Below are 18,552 nucleotides of genomic sequence, written 5' to 3'. Positions count from 1 at the left end.
TTTACCATGCCAAGGACCCCCCAGATATTTAAGTCCCATCCGAGGACCCCCAGCCAATCAAAAGTTATTATTACCATACCAAGATACCCATTACATGATTATAATGCAGTAAATTTACTATTTGCATATTCCTACACAAAGAAAGTATAGAAATAAGCATTTAAAATATTTTCAAAATTTTGTCGATTTTCATTTTAAAAACTTTTCCATCTTCAGTTCACACTTTCTGTAAGCATAGAATAAAGCTTGAATTAATATAAATAGTAATTAAAAAGAAACAAATGAAATATTATGACAGATATCAAAATGTAATAGAGAAGTGCTGGCTGATTGCACAACAAAATATCGATATCACCGACACTATAATGACAGAGAATCAGTGTTGTATATTTTTATAATTATATATTTTTTTCTGGAGTTAATTTTTTTCCATTGTGTCGCGGACCCCCTAGGACCTTCTCAGGGACCCCCAGGGGTCCGGGGACCCCAGTTTGGGAACCACTGCTCTAATCTTACCAACAACACACGTAAAGCCGTTTCGTCAATTTCTTTTTCGTAAAAGGACTCAACCACATTTGGGTCGAATTTCATTTGTTTTCGTCGCACACGTTTTAAAGCCAATTTACACATCAGCATTATTATCTTTTTTACTTAATTTGATTATTTTCCAAACTAGAAATATCACTGGGTAATAATTATATACATTACATGGATATCAAGTCTGATTATACAAATTACCACTGAATAAAGAAGCTAAACTGAAATAAACACAAATGACTGGGTTCGAGTCCCGCTCTTCTTACATTCTGTTCTTCCTCACAGCGAATTAGAGCACATCAGAGACTGCAGGTTGCCCGCTAGGCCCCGTCAATGGCACCAGGCAGCTGCGTACGATAAGTTTTCCCCAACTCAACCGCGGCGGTAGACGTACGACAAAAGCATCAAATTCACAAATGTCGTGTTTTGTGACCTAAAATGACATTATATCCCAGTTTGCGTGCTATACTTTCTATGTTTATATCTAACAGAGTTTGAAGGTGCGGGTTTTGATTCTATATCTAGCATTAACCTCCTAGATTTGAGCAACTGGGTTAAGTGTAATCCAGCAATCATGTTAGGTAATAATCTTAGTTATAGCAAACTAGCTAAGGTTTCTTAATTTCTAGAATATATTAGCATCAGCCCAACTCTAATCTAGGATCTGTAGCATAGACCTGACGCCATACATAACACAATGAGAGAAAATATTCTAGAAATACGGATGGAAAACTAGAATGGGTATGATATGATAAGGATAATCATACATGCAGGGCAAAGGTGAGGGCCTTGGGACGCGCGCGCACGCGCGCATACACACACACACACACACACACACACACACACACACACACACACACACACACACACACACACACACACACACACACACACACTCGAGGTAGAGTTCCCGGCTGCCACAACGGCGGTCCGGGTTCGAATCCCGCACAGGGCTGAAATAATTTCAGTATCGCTGCGCTGCGAGTCGTTACTCCAGCTCTCGTGGGGAGTTGGGTGTGTGTGTGTGCATATAAGGTTACAGCATTACCCATAGATCGGTCATATATGAGCTCTGAGCTCTCTTCCGGGAGGGAAATAGCCGTCGATCACGAGTCCAACACGTGATCCAAGACCATGGTAAATCACACACACACACACACACACACACACACACACACACACACACACACACACACACACACACACACACACACACACACACACACACACATGTACAGGGCCTATGTTATTTGAGACTCAAGGATGGTTTGTATCTCCGGCTCGACTGGTGTCCCCTTGTGGCATTGGACCGCCGTTCGAAGCCTTCGCGCTGTCAAAGGGATATGCGGGTGACAGAGGGCCGCGTGGGTAGGGGGACTGGACAGGACGGGGAGAGATTACCCCAAGAGGCGCTTAACTGCCATCGATTTTTTTTCTTTTCTTTTCTTTTTTTTTTTTTCTTTTAGGAGATCACTGTCGCGGGATTGTTAAACCCAAGCTACAGACAAGATAGGAAATGTATGCACACACATACACACACATACATATATACAAAAATACATTCACACACACACATACATACAAACACACACATATATACAAACATACACACACACGCACATACATATATACAAAAATACATTCATACACACATATTCACACACACATACATATATACAAACATACACATACAATATTACATATATTTTTATACACACAACAGCCGCTTTAATTTCTCTTTCCAACGTTCTTGTGCCCTCTCTCTCTCTCTCTCTCTCTCTCTCTCCTTCTCTTTCTCTCTCTCCCTCTCTTCCGGAAAGACCTGACACCAGTCAGGACATCCGGTCACTGACTTCGCGACCCGGATGTCAGATCGCCAGAGTCCCAGATATCGACCCTGTGGTCGACGTAATGTACCAAGAGGAGTCTTGGGGATTCCTCCGTAATGCAAATCGCATCACAATCTAGGAACAGGATTAGTTCTAAGAACTAGGGACGAGTGAGCTAGACGAGTACATTTAGTGTTCTTGAGGCTGATCCTTACTCTATAGTACATCAGTCCTCTCTTATTCGAATGAAATATATGTATATATAAATAAATAAAATAAAATAAATAGAAATTAACAAATAACGTTGATAATACAAGTGATAAGAAAAATGTATTAATTAAAAATTATAGAATAAAATTAAATGAATAAATAAACAAATTAATATATGAAAAACAAACAAAAATAAAATAGAATAATATATGCATACAGTATATACATACATATATATATATATATATATATATATATATATATATATATATACGTATGTATATACTCCTTTTATGCAATGGGGGGACGGAGAGGGGGATCGCCGATTTAATGAAGCGGCCTTGCTGTGGATGTGCTGTGTCTTGCGACACTGCTTCTGACCCAGGGCAGTGGACAAGGTGCAGGGATGACCCGTCATCCAGGAGGTGCTAAGATAAGAGGGAGGGTGGAGGGGTGTGGAGTGTATTCAGGGATGGAATGGATGGGAATGATTTTATGCCTTTTCCTTTTTGGCTACCTCCCTTGTAAGGGGGAAAAAATCCTTGGTATATGTATGTATGTATGTATATATATATATATATATATATATATATATATAACCAAATAAGATAGAATGTAATAAAATAACAAAAATGTATAAAAATAAAAATAGGATTAAGTGAAAATAAATAAGTTGAAAAATATGATGGTTGATCATACTCGTTCTTAAAATATGTAAAAAGAATGTTTGGATGTCGTTCGTTGGCACCAATCTGTGGCTTGCTGGCGCCAAGGAGTCCAACACTCCACAAACGTCATCGGCGCCAAGGCAGCACCCCCAAGAACTCCCGCTCTTTATGTGATTTCGTTGGCAGAACTCCCGCCTTTGTTATCTCTCTCTCTCTCTCTCTATCTATCTGCCTGTCTGTCTCTCTCTATCTATCTGCCTGTCTGTCTCTATCTATCTCTATCTCTCTATCTGCCTGTCTGTCTCTATCTGCCTATCTGACTCTCTTTACCTCTCTATCTGCCTGTCTATCTCTCTCTATCTGCCTGTCTGTCTCTCTGTATATATGCCTACCTTTCTATCTGCCTGTCTGCCTCTATCTACATCTCTATTTGTCTTTCTATCTGCCTGTCTGTCTGTCTCTCAAGCTATCCACATATCACTCTGTCTCTCTATCTGCCTGTCTCTCTGCCTGCCTGTCTGTCTATCTATAAATCCCTCTGTTTCTCTCTCTACCCCTCTCTCTCAATCTATTTCTCTCTCTATCTACTTATATTTTCTCTGTCTCTCTCTCTGTGAGGGGGAGAATGTACTGTCTATTTACTTGAAAAATCTGTTTTCACTTTTCTTTTTAACGCATATTCCACGGTATACGTGGTATGTAGTGTCCTGTAGCCAACACTTGTAGTTACCCCTTTAAGACTCGTGACCGCCGAGCACAGGACAAAACTATGGTCACCCCTTAGAACATGCGTTCGATTAATTTATATTTATATAAATAGTAATATTCACTATAGCAACTTCATTTATTTTGTAAATAAAATAATACATATCCCTCTGTATCCTGTAACAAGGATATATATGTACTGTAAAAAGATTTTGAATGGTTGTATACTAAACACAAAAAGTCAAGAATTTCGCCATAATTGTTGTAAATAGTATCATCGACATTTTCATTAAACAGAGATCAGTAATGGGATTGACTTTAAATATCCTAGCTTCTTTAAGGAAGAGTACCAGCCGTTAGCACTGAACACGGAAGTGTTTATCTCAAGGGTGCGTAAGGGTAAATACACCGCGGCGATCTTATGATCTTACGGGTAGGTTCCGACGAGAATACTACCAGCCGTTGGCACAGAGTACGGAAGTGCTCATTCCAAATGTGACAAAGGGAACCATACCACGGCAAACTCAATGGTGTGTTCGGACTCCTCTTTATAAAAAACCTCCCATATCTTGTCCCTACCACTCGTTTCAGGCTGGCCGCTTCCAACAAGAGCGACTAGTAGTGGAGCCAACATTGGTGACACTACAGGTACCTTACCAAATGCAGTATGTCTGTCATTTCAACTTAGTAATATTGAAAAGATTAAAAATTCCATTGAGTCAGATTTGTTCAAATATTTATTTTCTTTTTCAGGTGTATCCATTTGTACATTGGTCTATGCATATATGTATTCCATATGTATGTATGTATGTATATATGTATATATGCATATATATGTGTGCAAGCATGTATGCATTTATGTGCGTGCGTACCTTTGTACAGCATGTTTGTATGTATGTATGTATGTATGTATGTATGTATGTATGTATGTATGTATGTATGTATGTATATATGTATGTATACGTGTCACGTGTTGGACTCGTAACAGACAGCTGTTACTGTGTATATATGTACATACATAACGAAACAAGACAAGGGGCACATCCTTCTGAGTCATTTGTTACATAAATTCACTTAATTACAACAAATCGTCGAGAGGAAAAGATTTGTTTATGTTTGACATTATGCGCAGTAGCGTGCGCAGAGCACCACGGGATTGAGGCAAACTTCACCACGAAGATCTAATAAAACACATAATTAATAAATTATATAATAAAAGAACGTCATCTTAAATTAACGAAAATGATCAAGTAATTGAATAATAGAAATATTGAATTATGAAGTGACAAGATATCAAAGAACTACCTATATAATTTCAGAATAATTAATTGAAAAATAACATCAGAAAACATCCATATAAAGTACACCAACCATATAAAACAGTTGCTACATCATAAAGTATACATATGTTAAAACCGTAAAGATAATGATACTATATGAAATTCCATTCAACATAAATTGAGATGAAATAAAAAAAAATCTTTCTTTGAGCTCATTCCAATCACAGGTGACGTCGGATAGGGTTATAGATAAAAAATTTGTAAGGTCTGTGAGGTCATTTAGTCTTCGATGATGATTTATGTAAATTAATTCCTTTAGTCTAAGGGCCGAATTAAACCTCATATGATAACGCTACGGACAGAAATCCTTCATGTCTACCATCAACATCAAAGTTAAGCAGACATGACGTCATGTCGCCATTCATACCCCTAACGCCAATTTTTTTTTCTTTTTTTTTCTTTTCTTTTTTTGCAGGTTCGAATGTACCCTAGTGTGTGGGAATTTTCATTAATACATAACTCCCTCTGATCGTTATTGTTTGTCTGGGAAACTAGTGAAGAGTGTTTTTCTTTTGAGAAATTATTTTCCTTTGGGTAACCAGAGTCTCCCACCACCACCACCGCCATGGAAGCTTAGCCACCTGTGCCCGCCAGCAGTCGCAATTCCGTTTCTAATGCGTCCTTCCTCCTTGTGACGTCATCTTCCTGATTGTGACGTCACGCCTCAGTGTCAACGACTCACGCTTGCCAAGCAAGTCTTTTCATTCCTCATACACATATGAACGCCAGTTTTATTATATTTTTTTTAGTCTGGACTTAACGTATCCTAGAATTATCATAGAAACATCCTAGGAACTAACTCTCCAACTAAAAACTAGTTTTGATCATTCTAGACTCGAGATGTGCTATAGTAAACTATATGCCAATCCCTTAGAATCTAAATTCACTATGTAGCTCGCTCTATCTGTAATCCTCAACTGAGTTAATTTCTCAATCATCATAGGATTAACATCATCGAATGCCTTACAGTAATCAAATAACAACAGATCAATAAATTTTCTTTGGTCATTATAAGTCATTAACAACTGGTTCTCAGTTTATCTATTATTACTCTGCATGTAATCGTAAATAGATTTAACAGTTATCCTTTCCAATGTACAATAAAATGATGTTAGAAATAGTGTGTAACTATAGTGGATGCATCTTTTATCTGGACCCGTAAATATCCAGTTCTCCTCCGGATTCCTGATGTCTACAGTCTACTACGTACACAAGGAAAAGACATTTACAAATATATCAGCCGAAATATAGGAGTGGAATTTGCCTCTCAAATATTTACTTATTTCTATCCAAATAATAATACAACAGCAGAAGATGCTTATAATATAATCATCCCAGCCATCTTTCATTCATATTATTCTCAAGCGAGATTCAAGACTGCTCCCATTGCACAAAATTTACTATTGTATGAAATTAATTAACTATTAACAGTTCCCATATTATTCCGTAGTGTTTAATTTTTCAATGTAGCCGATAGTTTGCAGCACTGTGTATCAAACGTTTTTCCATGAATTTATATCAGACATTAACTGCTGAGAAATGCGTGATATATTCAATATCAACAATAATCATGACACGGCTATTTATGTAAATATTACATGAGACTTGCTTGTCTAAAATGTATGCTAAAGATAAAAAATTCAAACTCCTCTAAAACCTTAAGTTCAAATTATATTATTATTCTTTTAGAATCTCGAAACGTTCTTAGAGTACAAATATATAGTTTAGTAAGTTGAAATAAAATTTTATGCACAATCAAATTTTGTCTTGTGTACAAAACATTTGGAAGCGTGCAATTAGTTTGAGCTATAACTCAGACGTAAAAGAATTTGTCATAGTTTAGCCACAAAGTTTAGCATAATGGCTAATGTTTGGAAAGGAACATTTAATGTTATCTGTAATCCACATAACTGGGGCGTGAAAGGTGATTTATTCCATGAGGTAAGTAGTTTAGAAGTTTCGGAATTTGAATCTCAACAGTAAATTACCAAATATATTACCATGTGATAACTTGAATGAATGTCTTTTGTCTAGTTGGCATGCCGTATTATATAATATGCGTAGACGTATTATTTCTCAGAGAAATGGGTATTTCTCCGAGTTGAATGAAATTGTCTCGGTTGTCAGAAAATGAAAAAGTTAAATTTACCGATCGTTCTAGGCTGTCAACGTTATATTTGATTTGGGCAAAATGGAGGACATATTTATGATCATATTATTCGCATGCATGGAACAATAAAAAATTCTAAAATAAACTTGAAAGTACGCCCTAGCATTTTACGATTTTCAATTTTTATATCAGGACTTAAAGTATTGTGTATTATTTTAATTTCACCTATGGATGGTGGAGTCACTGTAGACATCCACACTGAAAAACAAACTTTAATACCACCTTTCCTATCTCATCATTGTGGTGACGAAGGTTTGTCTGTCTTCCACCACATTGCATTGGTCAACTGTGGTAGTGTAAGGCACATCACATCAAGCATTTTCATGGCCACTGTCATGAACATATTTATATTAGTATCATAGTATGCTTTTCTTTTTGCTTGAGGTAATGTTAGGAGCTCAAAAGAGATACAAAGCTGCGACCAAGGTTATATTTACCTAGTTGTATTCTACGGGAAGGGGAGCTATACTCGTGGTGTCCTGTCTTTGTATCTTGCAACATCTAGTCACCTCTGTGTTGTATTTTCAGGCTTCTGTGGATGTAGAAGTCCCCTACAACCATCGTATTTGAACACGTTCCTGTAGTGCAAAGCACACGTAAAACCAACCAACCACTTTGCATTTATAATGTCTTAGATTTTAGTGACCTTATTTTGCCCTTGTATTATTGTAGCATTATTTCTTTCTAGGAGAAATGGACTCGAATGTACAAGTTTTGGTATCTGCTGAAGCAAGACGAAACCTTTATGCTCAAGACATTTAGGAGAAAATGGTGGTTGAGGAGACGGAATAGGGATGTGGCTATCCTGCTCTTCCAAAACGAGTCCAATATTTTGCCACAGCTTCATCACCCCAACATCATCCATTTGGTGGACTGCCGCCTTACACTGTGTACTTCAGCCCTCGTCTTCCCGAAGCTCAACTGGGTAATGTAGATTTAAGTTTTTCTGCATTCATTTGTTTCTTGACTTTATTTTATTTTATTATTATTTTTTTTTTTCCCAGTAGATTTTATTGTTCATTACCGCTGTTTTTCTGTTGGCGGATACTTAAAGGCTCCAGGTCTTCTGGAAAAGAGACCAGGGAAAATGGATTGATTGATTGATTTGTTTAGTCTCACTATAAAATGATTGTGTTCTGGCAGCTTACTATGTTAGAGGGACAATTGAATATCTGCAAGTGATGGTCCTGTTAGATTGGGGGTTCTCAACCAGGGGTTTGTGAACCCCCAGGGGGTACTTTGCAGAGTTGGGCATATTCCTAGGTGCATCCCAAAGTGTCCTGACTGACATACATAGTCAGGTCACCGAGAAACGCACTAAGGAACACGCCCAGCTCTGGTACTTAGATGACTAGCGAAAGATCAGTTAACCTCTTCAATACGAGTCAAATATTGGTGCATGCATCAGGTTGCTTGATGTACGATGATGCATCGCAATACGAGCATTACAAAATATAAAGTTATTGATGTTATAGTCATTCTAATTTGACACCATTTCTTCCATATTATCACAAATAGCTGCCAAATGGTGACTGATTCCTTCTTTCTGCTACTATCAGCTGATATAGAAAATCCCATTCTAATACAATGCAGACAATAATGTTTGATTTTTACCAGAGATCTAAAGAAAGACTGGATCATCTTCATCTGCTTTGGAGCCACAGTAACAATTGTTATTTTTGTGTAGGTCAGACTGATAAACTTGTGTATTTGTATATCATAGTACACAAAGTACCTGGAATATGAAGGGCATGTATTGAAAAACAATAAATAAAGATATGAGAATCTAAAGTTTGACAACTTCCAACTAACTGCAATGCCATTTCTTAGTTCACTTCCATGAAACCTCACATGTTATCAACTGCATATGTCTACAAGGTGTCTGTTATGAAATGTAAAATAACGTGAAAATAAATCATTATAGTGAAAATATCAAAATTATCTGCATACCTTCCCATGTATGCAAATTGTCTTATCAGAAGGCAGGGGTGGGCGGGAAGCGATAATTATTACTAATCAAGGAGATCATCTGCATTGACCATCCCCTCAGTAGCTGCAGGTGTTGTGTTGTTTGTTTGTTGTGAGAACAGATTTTCATAATACTCCTTATAAACATTGGGTACATACATTCTACCATGATGTGCACAGAATTACACAACTTCAGAATAATCAGGATAACATGGTTAAGCAGAGCATATTTGGCGTTCAATTCACATTTCCTGTATGAAGGGAGGACTGAGGAATATTTCTGAAAAAGTAAATAGAAGAAAAAAAAAGAAAAAAGAAACAAAACATACACATACACCATACATGAATTTGAATGTAGGTATGTTGGAAAATTAGAGAATAGGAGGAGACAGGATCCAACGAGGGTTGCTCCATTCCTGTATACTATAATTAGGTAAATACAAGCACATACCAAAAGGTCCTTTCTTCCATAAGGGGATGGCCAAGTCAAAATGTACACCCATTCCACATCTATCCAAAAATCCATTTGTTGTTCCTCCCATCTTAGCTCCTCCTCCCATCTTAGCTCCTCTTGGATGAAGGGTCATCCATGTCCCCTGCCACATTGCTTAGGTCAGAGGAAAAAAGAAGAAAATAAGAAGAAAAAAAAAGTGTGTGTGTGTGATGATGTTATTGTCCTTTGTATTCTAGGTGCTTCATATGAAAATTTTTGCCTCACGTTCCACAAACTGGAAACTGGCAAAGATCCTTGGACCCACCCTTTTGTCTCTCTGAGAACAAATTTTGGATTTTACTAGTATGGAACGTTCTGTCACTGAGTCTTAGTAGTAGGAAGGAAGCAGTTGTTGGCACTCTTTTTGTGAATAGGGCTTGCTAATACAGATAAAGTTGATAGCTTGGTTTGGAGACTGAATGCCAGCCCCCTGGGATTGCACCTCCAGGTGGAGATGAGGGGATGGACAGGTTTAGAAAATGGGTTGCAGAGAGACAGTTCCTTCTGTTGTCCATCTTGAATACTGCCTGGCTTATGAAGTAATGCTGTATTTACAAATTGAAGTTGTATTTCTTGTTTGGATGCTCAGAATATACACTTATATTAGTTCTTTTTGTCTTCAGACTACTTATCTTTTTTCTTTCCCATACACCAGGTAGGGCCAGTGCCCTACACTTATATTAGTTCTTTTTGTCTTCAGACTACTTATATCAGTTCTTTTTGTCTTCAGACTACTTATATCAGTTCTTCTTGTCTTCAGACTACTTATATCAGTTCTTTTTGTCTTCAGACTACTTATATCAGTTCTTTTTGTCTTCAGACTACTTATATAAGTTCTTTTTGTCTTCAGACTACTTATATCAGTTCTTTTTGTCTTCAGACTACTTATATCAGTTCTTTTTGTCTTCAGACTACTTATATCAGTTCTTTTTGTCTTCAGACTACTTATATCAGTTCTTTTTGTCTTCAGACTACTTATATCTGTTCTTTTTGTCTTCAGACTACTTATATCAGTTCTTTTTGTCTTCAGACTACTTATATCAGTTCTTTTTGTCTTCAGACTACTTATCAAATTATTTTTGTTTTCAGACTACCCAAAAGTACATCGAGAAGCACAATCATCAGGGTTTAGAGGTCCACGTGGCTAGAGAATGGATACGTTACATTCTGCGAGGACTGGAGTACCTTCATAACAGTGCCCGGCTGATTCACCGCAACGTCCACCCAGGGGTCATCTACGTCCACAACAACGGGCGCATATGTCTCGGTGGTCTAGAGTATGCTTGCTTTGGGGGTCGTGGGAACAAGGGCTTCATTATCTGGGTAGAGAAAGAAGGTTTCCGGGCTCCTGAGACGCTCCTGAAGAACATCGTGCCAACGTGCGCTGTTGACATATTTTCTACTGGAGCAACCCTGTAAGTTACTCGTTACCTTATTGTAGCACAGGTGGTTCTTTGCATTTCTGGATTCATACATTCACAGGTTTTTAATATGCTTTAGGGCTCCTTCGTGTCATTGGTTTGTTCTTGCATCAAGATAAGTTGTTTCTTGTCTGTGGCCCATTGTCCAATGACTTGACCACACAAAGCCATTTTTCACTTAGTTTCATCTTGTTTCATTCTATTTACTCTATGCATAAATATATATATTTTTTTTATTTACTGATATTATTTTTATGATTTAGGCTGTTTTGAAATCTTGAAATTTATTTGTCTTCCAGCTGTTATTTCTTGATGTATGGCATAGTTGTAGGGAGTTGAAAATTGGTAATTCCACCTTCATGGGTGTGTGTGTGTGGGAGGGAGGGGGATTACCTGTATTATTCTGCTGTATAAACTGAAGGCTTTCATCATTGTACCTACATACATACCAAAGGCTTTCTTCCCCCTTACATGGGAAGTAGCCAAAAAACAAAGGCATAGAAACTACACCCACCCATTCCATCCACCTACATACTCCACTCCCCTCTACTCTCTTCCCTCCCGCTTATCTTGGCACCTCCTGGATGACGGGTCATCCCTGCATCTTGTCCACTGCCCTGGGTCAGAAGCAGTGTCCCAAGACACAGCACATCCACAGCAAGGCTGCTTCATTAATTTGTTGTCATTTACATAAATCAAAAACATTACTGGTGCCAGCACTGACTAGTGGGAATCCACCAATTACCTCTCTCCATCCTGATATCTTATCCTAAATCATTGTTCTCAAGAATCACTCCTCCTGGAAATCTGTCATCCATTGCAACAGGCTACCTTTTAGCCTTGCAGTATCTTCCAATTACCATGTTCGTTATTTGAGAGGCACCTTGTGAACTGCTTTCACCAGATCTGAATATACTCAATCCACTTACCCTACTTTCATTTGTAGCACATCCACTGCTCTTAAATGAAAGCTTAAGGGGGACTGAACACCTAGAATCATGAAATTTTCATTCAAAAATCGAATATATATGGGCATATTTGAATAATATAAACATCCTAAAAGCAAAATATTAAAGGATTTTTCCTCCCTGGCTTAATGAAGGGAGTTTAAAGGGCCCGGGAGGCGTGCCAATTGAAATGGCTTACGCAAGAATAGGTCCTAAATATCTATAAATATGTCTTGTTTTTGCTTGTCTAATTCCATGAAACGACTAAATTTTTGTATGTCTGGCATCAGCGTGACTTCCTCTTCTGTGTGGTGTGCACAGCATGCTTCAAGCCTAAGTTAGCCATCAAACATCAGAGTAGATTGATGCATAAACACGTCACTGACTGTGGCGATATTGTGTTCCTGTGCCACTGTTTGCCTTATTTCCTGGACATTACTACACTTACTAGATGTCCAATCATCAACTGCATCATGATGAAGAGGAAAACCAAAGAAAAGATGAAAAAATTGAGCCAAAAGTGGAATGAAAGTTGTGCTAGGAGGGCAAGGCATGAGAGGCTTGGAGGAGGGGCATCACCGCCTCGCACGTCACCACCACCTCCACTGCCAACACCATCTCCACCACCAAATACCACCACACCTGACAACACAGCTGACAAAGTGCTTTCTTTCAGATGAAGAGAAGAAGATGAGGAAAATTCAGGAAGAGGAAGAGAAAATAGCTGAAGGAGAAACATACGGGGCTGGGATCGCGCCTGTGTAGGAAAATCAAACACGTTTGGTGAGCTTTGTCATTGAGCATAGAGAAGGCACTCATTGCTGGTAAAAATAAACCACTGCAATGATTTGACAAAGTGATGACACCCCAGCAGTGAGGTTTTAAACCGGTAAAAGTGCAAAATCTAGAATTATGAAAAATGCCACTTGGCGAGTAACAAATCCATTTTAATGTAATATAAATAGTAGATATGTATATATATGAAAATATCTACTGTCAACTTATTCAATAACATTATATAATAATGTGAGTGAATAGAATAAAAATTGCACAGTAAATAACAGATATACAATGCTGAAAACTTTAAATCCTCGTATCACAAAACCACAAATATTTGCAATTAGAAATATGCCAATTTTTTTTTAATCAATTGTAGCAGCCTGAAAATGCTTCTGGTAGTGTATAATAGGTATATCTTTATTTCCACGCCTTTTATATATATATATATATATATATATATATACATATATACATATATATCTTGAAAAACAGAGCGACAGGCTCCATCTAAGTGGGGAAAAAAAACGTGGAATAAAGGGATGACGCAAGTGACCATACTTACGACACCTATATCTCACATTGTATAGTGAGTTTAAAAAAGCAGATATGAAAGTGTTTATAGGATCTATAAGTATTACCATGAAAAAGCAGAAGTCTAGTACAGAAAATACGACGTACATATTCGATTACGTAAAAAAAAACGTTATGACATCATAACTTTATGACATCAAGACATAGCAAGTTCTTGGGCTCACAATATATTTCTATCTATATTTTAAACAAAACCTGAAAGTTTCAAGTTGAAAGACCACAAACTTTTTTTTATATGAATTTTTTTTATCAAGGTGTTCAGTCCCCCCCTTAATACATACATATACCAAAGGCTTTTTTCCCCCTTATAAGGGAGGTAGCCAAAAAAAAAAAAAAAAAAAAAATTAAGTTTGACATATGCATTCTTCCAATTCTAAAATTGAACCAAATTGACCAAAATGTTCCTCTTTAAGACATTTGCTTCATCCATCCTTCACAGTCTTTTCACACAAGTCAGGATACTACATAGTGTAATTATTACCTATTTTTTATTGCTTCTGACCTGGGTGGTAGGTAGGAGACAGATAAACCTTCATCCACGAAGAGCAAAGATGAGGGAGGAGGTGGGAATGCAGGGGCGGTGGATGGGAGTGGATCCATCCATTTAGCTAGTTTACCTCCCATATAAAAGGGAAGTATATAGATAGAATTTTTTATTTATGTATAAGAGGGAGGAAAGTGTGTGGAGGGGAGTGGAGTGTGATAGGGATGGAATGGGTGGGAGTTTGTTTATTTGTTTGTTATCATTTGTCCATTTGTGTATTATTATTTGTTTGATTCTCGTTTGTTATTAGTATGTCAATTTATTATTATTTACTATTTACCTGTTTATTATCTAACTATACCTATGCATTTATGTATTTTATTTATTATTTACATTATTATTGTTTTTATTTATGGGGGGACGGAGAGGGGGGGTCGCCGATTTAATGAAGCGGCCTTGCTGTGTCTTGCGACACTGCCTCTGACCCAGGGCAGTGGACAAGGTGCAGGGATGACCCGTCATTCAGGAGGTGCTAAGATAAGAGGGAGGGTGGAGGGGTGTGGAGTGTATTCAGGGATGGAATGGGTGGGAATGATTTTATGCCTTTTTCTTTTCGGCTACCCCCCTTGTAAGGGGGAAAAAGCCTTGGTATATGTATGTATGTATGTATTTATTAATTTATTTATCATTATTATGATTTTTTTCGTATCTGATCTAGATATGGACCGAAAGGTCTCCTGTTGGCATGCTCCGCCTTTGTAATCCTTTGTGGTTTTTATGCCTTTGCTTTTTTGGCTACCTACCTTATAAGGTGGAAAAGGCCTTTGGTATATGTATGTATGTATATATATGAATACATCCTTCTTCCATTAGGAGCTAAGATGAAAGGGAAAGAGGTGGTGGATGTGAGTGGATGTGTGTCTTTGACTTGGCTAGCTCTCTTATAAGGGGAAAGAAGTCCTTTGTAAATAGATGAATAGAGATGTATATATGTGTGTGTGTGTGTGTGTGTGTGTGTGTGTGTGTGTGTGTATATATATATATATATTATATATATATGTATATTTATATTAATATATATTTATATTTAAATAGATTTAGTTGTTGGTGCTATGATTGATGGTGCTTCTGACCCAGGGCAGTGGACAGGATGCAGGGATGACCCTTCATCCAGGAGGTGCCAAGATAAGAGGGAGGGAGGAAGGTGGACGGGAGTGAAATTATAGGAAATGGAATGGGTGGGAGTGGTTTCTGTGCCTTTTTCTTTTTGGCTACCCACCGTGTAAGGGGGAAAAAGCCTTTGGTATATGTATGTATGCTATGAGTGATTCATTATTTTACATGTACGTATTTTGAATGTTACAGGTTTTACTTCCTGCACGGGTTTTCACCATTCAAAGGTATTCGTAGTATGAAGACGATGAGTAGAGTGAAAGTGGACAAGCTTCTCGATACCTCTCATGGTGAGGCCTGTGTGGAGCTTCTCCGTGCTATGATGCAGTACGCTGCCAATCGCAGGCCGACTGCGGAAGATTGCTTGCGCCATCCCTTCATACAGGTATGAGTTTTGATATTTTCATGGCTGTCTGACATGTAATTAATTATCTTATTTGTTTATATGCTTACTTACACCTCCTCATCAGAGTTTGGCATTAATGCCCACCACAAACAGATATCTGTCATTTGAGTTAGATAACAATGAATGAACATGTAATACTGAATTCAGTTTTCAAATGTATTTATAATTTTTTAATTTGTTTATTTTATTTTTTACATTTTCTTTTTCAGGAATCAGAGCAAGCGCACGATGTATATGAGTATGTAAAATGTGAAAAAGACTCACAGGATGGTAGCAAAGCTTCTAGTACAGACAGTCAGGTCTATCACTCTGCTTCTGAGAAGTTGGAGGTCTCTTGCAAGAAAAAGATTTCAAAAGTGTCCGAGGACCAGTAAAGGCTGCTCGTATAGGTTTTTTAAGATTACAATCAAAGGCAGCAGTGGCTCCAGGTGACTGAATTGGTTGGTTATAGTAAACTTGTGCAATATAACGTCGACTTGAACAATGTTCCCCATGCTGTGTTTTCTTGAGCTAAAACACTTGCAGCTCCCTGGAATGTATGGGGAATGTTGTGCGAGTATTTTGCCACCCTCTCTGATTTCATCACTAGCCGTTGTTGAACAGGGAAATAGGTGCTGTTTACATATAATAACATGGATGATTCATAAAGTTTAACACCTATTGAATTATGGATTCAAGCTCAGAGTAATACAGTAAGAGCAAAATTCGGAAACTTGCTTGGCCACATATTTATACACATGTTTCATGCAGTGTTGAAATTGGTAAATATAACAAGATGAATAGTATTTTGTTTTGCAAGTCATTCTTTTCCTTCTATCCTTTCATATTTCTGTCATTTGTACTGTTCTCCGCTTTTTCTCCCCTCTGTCCACTCCTTCCTTGCCTTTCCCCATACTTTCTCCTTTGTCAATGTCCTTCATATTTATCTCAAACTCATACCTTTCCTCTTCAAAATGCTTCACCATTGATAGTCATCTTTTACCTTTTATCTTGTGCACATGTTCCATGTTTTCCCTTCTTCCGTCTCATTCCTCCATTATCTTTTTTCCGCTATCCTCTTTAAATATCTTCCTCATCACTTGTATGACTATATCTATTCACCACAGCATGGTCCTCAAGGAAAGCACGGTTTGTCGACAATGAAATACGATACTCTAATTTTCTCCTTCACTCATATTTCTTTGACTTTCTCCTCATTGTGGTCCTCTATCTACCCTTCATATTCTTTACTCCTTCTTTTTCCTCATCTGTCTCCTTCATCAGATATTTGCATATATAAGGCTCATGAAGTTTGTATGTGTGGATACCGAGATGTGTTTTTATTGTGTAATAGTATTCTATGCTGTTTTTATTGTTATTGATTTTTTTTTTTTTTTTTTAATTTATTGATTTTTTTTTTTTTTTTTTAAATAATGGCTGTGTTTTTACGGTTTCTGGTATTCAAGTTACCTTAGACAAAACACAAATATTTGTGGACACCATGCATCTTTGATTTTAAGGATATGTATTTTTAAAAAGTTATACAGTAGAAAGCATTCCACTGCATGATACAAATCTTCTCAAGGAATAAACTTGTCATTAATATATTTTCATAAGGAAATATCAGATTCTTCCTTCCTTTACTGAGTATGGAAGATTATTTATTGAGTTTAAGTAGACAAGAAAGAACATGTATATATTTTTAAAGGGAACTTGATGGAATGGAAAAAAATGCATAATATACTATAGGAAACTGCTAGTAAAATTGATAATGGAAAATAACATGATATTATTGTGTTTTTACTTTTATTCCTTGACTTAAACTCCATTAGTTACAGATGTACACATATATATTGTTATTGGTAGTCCAAGTTCAATGATGACATCTGTGCTCTTAAAGATGTGAATGCATGTGGCTTTGCAGTTCAAAGACAAAGCTGAAAGCACAAATGCCTGCAGGTAACAGCAGTAGTATATGTAAATAAACACCTGATTTTGGCTACCTCCCTGGTGAGGGGGAAAAAGCCCTTGGTGTGTGTGTGTATATATATATATATACCAGGTCAAAAGTACTTGTTAGGAAGGGAGCATTGATGGACAATGGAGAGAATAATCTCCCCACCACTTGTCTTCAAATCCCAACACCTTCCTCTCCACCTGGAAGTGCAGCCCCAAGAGGCTGGCATTTGGTCTCTGGACTGGCACCAAGACCTCTACCAACTTCAGCTTTTTTCTTGAATGTTTGGAAATACCTTGTTGATAATGCAAATGTTATGAGGAATATAAAATGAAAAAACCAAGTTGTTGCAAAAAAAGCAAATATTAAAGTCATTCCTTTGCAAATTATTTTTTATTAAGCAAGTGTAAGAAAACGGTATTTCATGACTAACTTTAAGTATTGTACTGATTATACTCTCCTTCACTCACACTCTTATCTCACTTCCTCTCTCCCTATCTTTCCTTCTTTCTTTTCTTCCCCGTGTAGAAGTGGTGGATCCAGGGGAGAGGGACTGAAACCCCCTCTAAATTTGTTCGTTCATTACCTCATTCCAGAGGTCGAGAAACCTGCTTCGTGTACAACGATATGTAAATTTATTTGGCAATGAATCAATATACATGAAGTGCAGATAAAGGAAAGAACACATAGTTCGAAATAACAATTGAAATTGCCGATGATAACACAAAAAAAACATGTAAGCTTATTTCCTTTGTGGTCCTCATTAAGTGACAGAAAGTAGTAATATAGTGGTAGATTCCCCGCAGCATTTGATAAAACACTTCAGTGAGAATAATTTGAACTATTTTCAAAACATAAATAAGGGTGAATCTTTAAGAATGTAAGATTAATTAT

At 37.3% G+C, this 18,552-nt stretch overlaps 2 protein-coding genes across 2 annotated transcripts in view; one reads left to right on the top strand and one right to left on the bottom strand.

Moving 5' to 3' along the window:
- The window catches only part of LOC143019621 (facilitated trehalose transporter Tret1-like), an 18,170-nt gene extending 17,377 nt beyond the window's left edge, over nucleotides 1-793 (bottom strand). Inside the window, exon 1 of the mRNA XM_076175425.1 lies at nucleotides 739-793. The gene's annotated coding sequence lies outside the window, so the exon portion shown is untranslated. The remainder of the gene's footprint in view (nucleotides 1-738) is intronic.
- A 6,196-nt stretch (nucleotides 794-6,989) lies between these two features.
- LOC143019469 (cyclin-dependent kinase 2-like) lies at nucleotides 6,990-17,478 on the top strand. The gene is made up of 5 exons (XM_076175106.1): nucleotides 6,990-7,230; nucleotides 8,148-8,384; nucleotides 11,010-11,335; nucleotides 15,509-15,701; nucleotides 15,932-17,478. The coding sequence occupies exons 1-5, from the start codon at nucleotides 7,150-7,152 to the stop codon at nucleotides 16,094-16,096; spliced, it is 1,002 nt and encodes a 333-aa protein (XP_076031221.1). The 5' UTR covers nucleotides 6,990-7,149; the 3' UTR covers nucleotides 16,097-17,478.
- The last annotated feature ends 1,074 nt before the right edge of the window (nucleotides 17,479-18,552 follow it).

Source organism: Oratosquilla oratoria, chromosome 37 (genome assembly GCF_046742065.1).
Source record: "Oratosquilla oratoria isolate Oo_2021 chromosome 37, ASM4674206v1, whole genome shotgun sequence".
NCBI classification, from domain to species: domain Eukaryota; kingdom Metazoa; phylum Arthropoda; class Malacostraca; order Stomatopoda; family Squillidae; genus Oratosquilla; species Oratosquilla oratoria.
This window is presented reverse-complemented; position numbering and strand designations above follow the sequence as displayed.

Excerpts from the sequence above, each read along its gene's own strand:
- LOC143019469 (XM_076175106.1), top strand. The coding sequence starts at position 7,150 with ATGGCTAATGTTTGGAAAGGAACATTTAATGTTATCTGTAATCCACAT. Across the intron at positions 7,231-8,147 it reads AAGGTGATTTATTCCATGAG|GAGAAATGGACTCGAATGTA; the intron begins GTAAGTAGTTTA and ends ATTTCTTTCTAG. Across the intron at positions 15,702-15,931 it reads TGCGCCATCCCTTCATACAG|GAATCAGAGCAAGCGCACGA; the intron begins GTATGAGTTTTG and ends TTTCTTTTTCAG.